The sequence below is a fragment of the Vespula pensylvanica genome, chromosome 6 (assembly GCF_014466175.1).
Source record: "Vespula pensylvanica isolate Volc-1 chromosome 6, ASM1446617v1, whole genome shotgun sequence".
In the NCBI taxonomy this organism is placed as follows: Eukaryota; Metazoa; Arthropoda; class Insecta; order Hymenoptera; family Vespidae; genus Vespula; species Vespula pensylvanica.
The window spans coordinates 4,738,173-4,746,111 of NC_057690.1; the positions used below are offsets into that span (position 1 = coordinate 4,738,173).

Below are 7,939 nucleotides of genomic sequence, written 5' to 3' on the forward strand. Positions count from 1 at the left end.
TCAAATCGTTCATTTATTTCGATGAAGCGAACATTCTTTTCTTTTCTTTTTTTTGCAGAGAGGATCCTGTGATGCCAATGATACCTTTGGGTTTAAAAGAAACCAAGGATATAGATTTTCGCGATCCATTCAAAGTGAGTATTTAACTTAACGATCAAATCTAATCTAACGAAACAATTAATTCAATTGTTAATCGTAAAAGAATTTTCTTCGTCATTCGAGCGGTGGGACCTCAGGATTATCGATAAAATCGTCGGGTATGACTTTCTCTTTGATTTGATCAACCGTTAGCTTTCTATTAACTTTCTTCCTCGAATTTTCAAATATCTTAGAAAAATCAAGCTCGTCGATTCTCGGTGGCCCGATCTCGAGAAATTCTCGCGTAGACGTGAATATTTGATTCTTTATGCTGATCACAGCATTATCTTTCTTCGTAGGATTTTCATTTTTCGTGGTCCTTGAGGTAATCGAGGTTCCGTGTAACGTCATTGAAGGATGTAAACGAGGCATCGTTATAACCAAACTACCGGTTGTTACGTTCCGTTTTGCGCTACTCTTATCGACGAGAATCTCGCAAGGTAGAGTTAGTTGCAAAATTTTACCCTTTATCGTCACCCTCACGTATGTTGGTTGAATGTCGACGTCTATGTAAGACGTGTCGAGGTACCTGTAATTTTATCGAACAGAGCTTCTCTTGTAATACTTATTTCATCTAGATTATCTTCCGACACAATCGCAGAAAGTTATTCTTATTTACTCGATATAGAAAAGTGAGTAACGAAGACGATCATTTCATTAAATTTTTGAAGGAATCTACAAATTTCTTGGAACTCTTATATTTCCTATCGTATTACAAACGTATGCGTGTACTCTATCCTCTAAACAAGTAGACTTAGAATTTATAAAAAAGAAAAGAAAATGAGATTACGAGGATTCACAAATAATTTTCGTTCGATATCAAAGATATCAGAACAAATTTCCAAAGTTGTAGAATTCAATAAAAATTTATGCACGCGACGAAGAGAATTGAAACTTTTTCGAAATCTATTATTATTATTATTATTATTATTATTATGAACTATATCTGTATTATATCGCGATTATTGAGGAAATGTTTCTTGATACGATGATAAATTTTTACCTGTAAACTCCAACGTCCAAGATCACGTTATCCCGATCGTCCTCGTCGTTTAATATAAACGGTACTTTCGGATGATTCATGTTATAAGGCTTGCCACATGGACTGAACAATTTCGGCACGAATTTTTGTTTTTTCGTTTCATCCGAAATTCCATGTTTCTTCTCTTCCGCTTTTAACGAATGTTCCACGATCGCAATCCGATCTTCCGGCGTGTGATAACTCTTTTGTTTCCAAAATCTTTCATTTTCCGCGTCCTCATCTTCCTTCAATAATTTCATTAAAAATTTTATCACGAAGAAAGAAAAAAAAAAAAAAAGAAAAGAGAAGAAAAAAGAATTAAAGATCAACGAAAAAAAAAAAAAAGAAAATTAGAAAATGAAACTTACGTTCTCCTTTATTTCCGTGATTTTTAATTTTTCTTTTTCGCGAAATTGTTTGATCTGAGCCTCTCTTATCTTTTTATAATTCTCATAACCTCTGATAACGTCTCCCTTTGCTCGGGCGTATACTTGCAAAGCCTTTATTCGTTCTGATCTTAGAATTTCAACCATGTCGAGCTCTTTAAGCTGTGGCAATGTTGAAATTACATACTTCCTGTATCCCTCGTAATCCGTACAAGGATTTCCCGTCAGCATCAACTGTTCCAAATTCTCGTTATATCTGGGACACCGTAAACATTTCGTCTTTTTTGAATATTCCTATAGTATTCCAATCGATTTTAACCAATTAACGTTCGTCATTATTCTCATCGTTCTTCGTTGGACAAAAGTTAAATATAATTTACCTTAAAGTTTTGACGCTTCTCAAATCACCGATAAAGTTTATCGTAAGATCCAGCTTTTTCAAACTTTCGAGACCCTGTAAATTCTCGATAACTTCGATATTGTTCAATGCGAGATTCAAGTACTCCAATCTCTTTAACATATTGAGATTTTCGATCTTGGGTATGATGTTGTATTGTAGAAGTAATATTTTTAAGTTTCGACAAACTTTGTCTAAAAGCTCGATCTTGTCGATGTTTTCCTGATGCAACGATATTTCTTCCAAAGTTGATATCTCGCCCTCGTTATGCTCTGAACGTTTACGTATCAGATCAATAGTGATTCGTACCATTTTTCCTCTTAGAAAATCTCTATTTTTTTTCTGTATTTTTCCAAGAAGTTACAACTTCGATAAACGTTGATGAAACGCTGTTGTCGCACTTTGTTTTGGTTGCTACGTAAATATCGATTTAATAAACCATTCAGATAACAATCGATTGGCAATCCCTTTAAGAAGTTTAAATTCTTATTTAGAATTTAACTTACGTTGCTCTTAAAAATGTATTCGTCTGTATCGAATCGAGGATAAAAACAGAAAAGAAAAAAGAATAAAGTTTCGTTCATCAAAAATAATTACGTGTGAATGGGACGTCAATGATATGAATATATTCATGTTTCAGGACTTTATCCTAGAGCACTATAGCGAAGATGGTGAGAATTACGAAGAAGCTATTGCCGAACTTATGGAAACGAGACAGGTAAAACAAAATTCTGTTCGTCTATATGCATGTGCTATGTAAGAAAAAATATACAATGTGTATATAGTATGTATCTGAGGTATAGAATTTACTTAACAAGTAGATTACGAATATAAAAAGGATGAAAAAAGTTTATGCAACTTCCCTACTGGTTATATTAATTTTTTTCTTTTTTCATCGATAGATATTATCTCATCTTTAAAGAAAATTTTCAAAACGACTATGTTGCAGTAATAATCGTTATAATTTAGTTAATTATAATTATATACTTAATAACCCGGTAGTCTTCAGTGATTATATATTTCCTTGATAATATAGTAATAATTATAATATTGTAGGTATAAATGTAGTCTAATTATGGTGTAGTTATAAAAACATTTTTATGTACAGTACATATACGGTTTTTATGTATTTATACACGCGATCATTTCTCTAAATGTTAAACATATAAAAAGAAAAAAAAAAAAAAAAGAAAATGTTTTAGACGAATACGATCTTTTTTTCAGGCAACGAGAACACCGACAAGAGACGCAGCAGGTATAGCCCTGCTTTTGCGTTACTATAATCAGCTTTACTTCATCGAAAGACGCTTTTTTCCACCTGACAGAAGTCTCGGTATACATTTCGAATGGTTCGATTCTTTGACTGGCGTACCGAGTCGTCAACGCACTGTGGCATTTGAAAAGGCATCGATTCTGTTCAATGCTGGTGCACTTTACACACAATTGGCCGCTAAACAAGACAGACACTCCGCTCGTGGCTTGGATCAAGCCGTCGATGCTTTTCTTAGAGCCGCTGGAACATTTCGATATATTCACGAAAACTTTACCAATGCACCGAGCATGGATCTTGGACCTGACATGCTTGAAATGCTCGTCCAATTAATGCTGGTACGTTTACGTATACGTATACGTCAATTCAATCATCTTAAAGTAAACAAATCTTTTTAACTATGACAACAAAAAATTGATCGAATCAAACGTAATATAATCTTACAGATAATTCGTATATCATTGGCCGAAATTTCAGATCGATCGTTTGAAAATTTTTCCAATGGTGATCATTTTATTATAAACACTTTTTTATCTTCAAAATTAATTAATCGATTTTAGAGAAACATCACGTTCAAATCTTTTACGGGATTTGAGCAACGTCTTTTTTAAGATTTCATAAAATATATTGAAATTAATTTATTACGAGAATATTTGTAGTTGAAAATTGACGATTACATCGTCGAATCTGTCCTGTTGAAATTTTACGAATGATTTTTACAACGAAACGCGAAGATTCTTCGATGATCGTTACTATTCACGATATATTCGTATTTCTTTTATTTCAGGCACAAGCGAGGGAATGTCTCTTCGAGAAATTGGAACTTCAATCGAGAGAAGGGAGAACGATCGATATTTCCTTGGACTTAGCTCAAGAAGCTGCACAAGTAAATTATTTTTACGATAATCTTGATAAATCTGTAATTAATTAATAATTTATATCTTCCTGTTGAATCGTTCAAGGTTGCCGCTGTTTACAACGACGTTCACGCCCTGATATCTCGGGAACCAGTTCGTGATTATGTCCCAGAAACTTGGATTTCTTTGATATTGGTTAAACGCGAACATCATTTAGCACTAGCTCACAAACATCTCGCTGCTGGTTTGCTAGATAGACCGATCGCGGATTTTCGAGTGGAAACGAAACTCACATTGGAACATATTCAAAAGAGCGATGGGAAAACGCAATTGGAAGTAACCGTGCCTAGAGACGATAACGAAAGAAAACTTTTAGGTATATCAACTTTTAGACTCTTTTCATTAGAAAAATCGAAGAATCGTTTTATTAATATTTGTTTCTTCAGAACGTTTGTACTATCGATTAGTAATTCAATTTTATCAAATTCTCGAAAAGGTGATAATGTTTTTTCCATAAATTTTTATATCTTTGCTATTTAGAGATACGAAATTGAAATGATTCATTAAATTAAAGGAAAACCAAAATTTTTAGAAAAATAAAAATTTATAAAGAGTTAATAGAATTCTACGTTTAGATATATGAATGAACGAAACTAATGATACGTTTCGATACGTACACGATATTAAAAAAATTTTTTCCTTTTTTAATTATTTATTTCCTTTTACGAACACAGGGAAAGCACATTTAAGGGAAGCTCTGGTTTTGCACGAGGAAAGCCAACGGCTGCAAAGAATGTGCAGAGAATTGAAAGGCAAACAGGCGCTGGCGAAAGTCTTGAAAAAAGGACACGAAGCTACGCTCGATATGTATAATAAAATCGGTGACGAAGATGATTTTCGGGAACTATTAGATCCCCCGGATATCATCGGTAAATATAAAATATATCATTCTTATACTTTTTCTATAAAAACAATATTACAATGTATAAATAATAATTGCATTAATATCATTCAATTAATATCATTTTCTATAAAAATTATATTGCAGCGTGTAAATAATAATTGCATTAATATTTAATTAATATTTAGCGTCTACTAAATTTCAACTGAGCATCACCCATCCGGATTTTGGTCAACACGGAGTCGAAGATCTATTTAGATCATTAGGACCCGTAGCTATATTTTCTGCAAAAAGGCATTGGACCGCACCGAGAAACGTTCAACTTCAAAGAGGACCAGATGGTGAAGGTTTCGGATTTAGCGTGCGCGGAGATTCGCCAGTAATCATAGCTGCCGTAGATCATAATTCTTTAGCTGAAGTGAGTGATTTAATTTTCTATGAAAAAAAAAAAAAAAAACAGATATTTTTATTTACAAAATTTCATCATATATATATGTATATATATATTTCCAACAGATGGCTGGTATGAAGGAAAGTGACTTTATAGTCGGTATAGGTGACAAGGACGTTAAATGGGCTTCTCATGAACAGGCTGTAAGGTTGATAAAACAATGTGGTGACTTTATTAACCTAAAACTGGTCACACCAATGGATAGAAATTACATGAAGGTAAAATAATTAATTTATTAATAACAAAAGATTAATTTAATCTTCAATCGATCTGTTTAAATCGATGTCATAATCGCGATTATAATTATTCGTCAACTGATACATATACTCGTAGTAACGTAATCATTTTAGAAACCCGGAAAACCGAGTCAACATGACAAAGGAAGCGTTTCAGCGAGCAGTTCATCGGGAGTGTCTTCTGGTCAACCCAGTCCGGCTGGTTCGGTTACAACCGCTCACGTTACAAGGAGATTACCATGGAATCCTTTTAAAAAATCGGTTAATCAACGAGATAGCAGGGATCTTACCTTTGACAACGTTATTTTGAGATGATCGTTGAGAAATCAGAAATCACCTTTAAGGGCACGTAGAGTGAATCAACTTTTAGTTGCGTGCCTCGCATCCGGTAGTAAGGTACCTTCGTGTGTATTTATGTACGACGCAAAGAGAATAAATAATCGGGTATACGTAGATTAGATCGGATTGTATCTTTATAAAAATGTATATATATATATATATATATATATATATATATATATATAATGCATTTTTATAATCCGATCTTCTGTCTTTTCATCACGAACGTTTGCATTTTTCCATTTTGTGTCTTCAACGTAAACTCGATGGATTTGTATTATAATTATCGTTTAGAGCGAAATAAAAGAGCTTACGCGTTGGGAAAATGTAAACGTCAAATTGTAAAATGTGTGCAGTTTATTGTCGATCATACATATCGTTTTAAACGTTTCAAAGTAAGTAGGTATGTATATTGATTCGTTATTATAATCTCATGTATAGATACGTGCTACAAAGATAATAGGTATATATATATATATATATATATATATATATATATATATATATATGTATACCATGCCAATGTTTGTCATTTCACGCGATCGTAAATTTAATATATAAGCTATACATTACCTTCTCATTCGTCTAATGATTACAATTAATTAATTGTTTCAAAACAATATCAGCGATTATGTAAATAGAGAGAAAGAAAGAGAAAGAGAGAATGAGAGAGAATGAGAGAGTGATGTCACGATTTAACGTGTTCCCATGAATATTCTACATATTACAAATTTCATCGTCCGCATAGAGACACTTATAATGAGCAAAAATCGAAAACATAATAATTGAATCATCATTGGCTCGTAGAATCTCTTTTTTGTAAATTTTCTATCTGTTCTTTCGTACGTACTGTAATATAAACCGAATAAAAATATCTTCGATTAATAAATATGCATGCTTTCTGTTCCTTTTTTTTTTTTTTTCGTTCCTGAATAAATTATAGACATATAATTACAATTAATTGTATGATCACGGTGTTAAATCTGATTTATTGCTCGTGTAAATTGTTTTATTTATTTTCAAAACAAAAAAAAAAAGATAAGAATAAAGAATAAACAAGAGAAGAATGATAATAATGATATACAAAAGAGTTAAGGGATTTCATCCATATATGTATGTGAATATATATGTAAAAGGAACTTATAAGAGAAATTTTATCTCAATAATTTTATCTCTAACACGAAGAAATTCGACACGTCCTTCGCTCATTCGAGACCTTACTACCATGGTGAAAAACGAATGGAACTTTATAGAGAGAAAGATGGAGAAAGAGAGAGACAGGGAGAGAGAGAGAGAAAGAGAGAAAGAAAGGAAAAAGATAGAGAAAGAGAGGAAAAGAGAGAGAATCTGCAAAAGATGTTGAGAGTCGAGGCGACATCGTTGAGGGCAACGTACTTTCGTTTCATCGAACGCCAAAGAAGGCTTTTTAGGGTCAGTGGAGAAAGTCCAGCAGCTGTTATTGCACCAGCTTACCACCAACGCTCCAGTTCAGTACACTTGGATGCTCTTGGATGCAGTCACGTGCGATGTTCGACCCTCTCTCTCTCTCTCTCTCTTTTTTTCTTTTTCTCTTTTGGCGAAAGAGAGAAAGACGTCTTGAAAAAGAAAGAAAAAGAAAATATGGAACGTCTCTAGAGGAAGAAGAGGATGGGATACAGTTAGATTTTTAGATACGACGTATAAAATGAACTAGGTGATATTATATTTTTGTTATATATACGTATTATCGTTTTCTTGTTCAATTGCGTCATTGATCTTATCGAAATTTGATAAACATTAAGTATCCTAAAATAATATGTTGGTTTAATATTATCGTATAAAGTTCAAACACGATTTATTGAGATTGGAGTGTAAAACTTTTTTTGATCGATTATTTAATTAATAATTATTTTCTAAATGATATATCAATTTTCATTCATTATTGTATTTATTCATACACGTAT

General features: G+C 32.7%; 2 protein-coding genes across 6 annotated transcripts in view; one reads left to right on the forward strand and one right to left on the reverse strand.

The window, feature by feature from the left end:
* LOC122630192 (rhophilin-2) overlaps positions 1-6,885 on the forward strand; it is a 41,814-nt gene extending 34,929 nt beyond the window's left edge. For all 5 annotated transcript variants that reach the window (XM_043814436.1, XM_043814437.1, XM_043814438.1 and 2 more), the window contains 9 exons: positions 59-134; positions 2,583-2,660; positions 3,167-3,550; positions 4,000-4,098; positions 4,175-4,445; positions 4,804-4,998; positions 5,159-5,388; positions 5,487-5,639; positions 5,772-6,885. In XM_043814436.1, coding sequence (XP_043670371.1) covers positions 59-134; positions 2,583-2,660; positions 3,167-3,550; positions 4,000-4,098; positions 4,175-4,445; positions 4,804-4,998; positions 5,159-5,388; positions 5,487-5,639; positions 5,772-5,972 — 1,687 coding nt within the window. In that variant the 3' untranslated portion in view covers positions 5,973-6,885. The remainder of the gene's footprint in view (positions 1-58; positions 135-2,582; positions 2,661-3,166; positions 3,551-3,999; positions 4,099-4,174; positions 4,446-4,803; positions 4,999-5,158; positions 5,389-5,486; positions 5,640-5,771) is intronic.
* Positions 43-2,671, reverse strand: LOC122630202 (dynein axonemal assembly factor 11). The gene is made up of 4 exons (XM_043814465.1): positions 1,926-2,671; positions 1,528-1,801; positions 1,142-1,404; positions 43-667 (listed from the first exon to the last, which is right to left on the reverse strand). Exons 1-4 carry the CDS (start codon positions 2,252-2,254, stop codon positions 214-216), a joined length of 1,320 nt encoding a protein of 439 aa, XP_043670400.1. The 5' UTR covers positions 2,255-2,671; the 3' UTR covers positions 43-213.
* Positions 6,886-7,939: the final 1,054 nt, after the last annotated feature.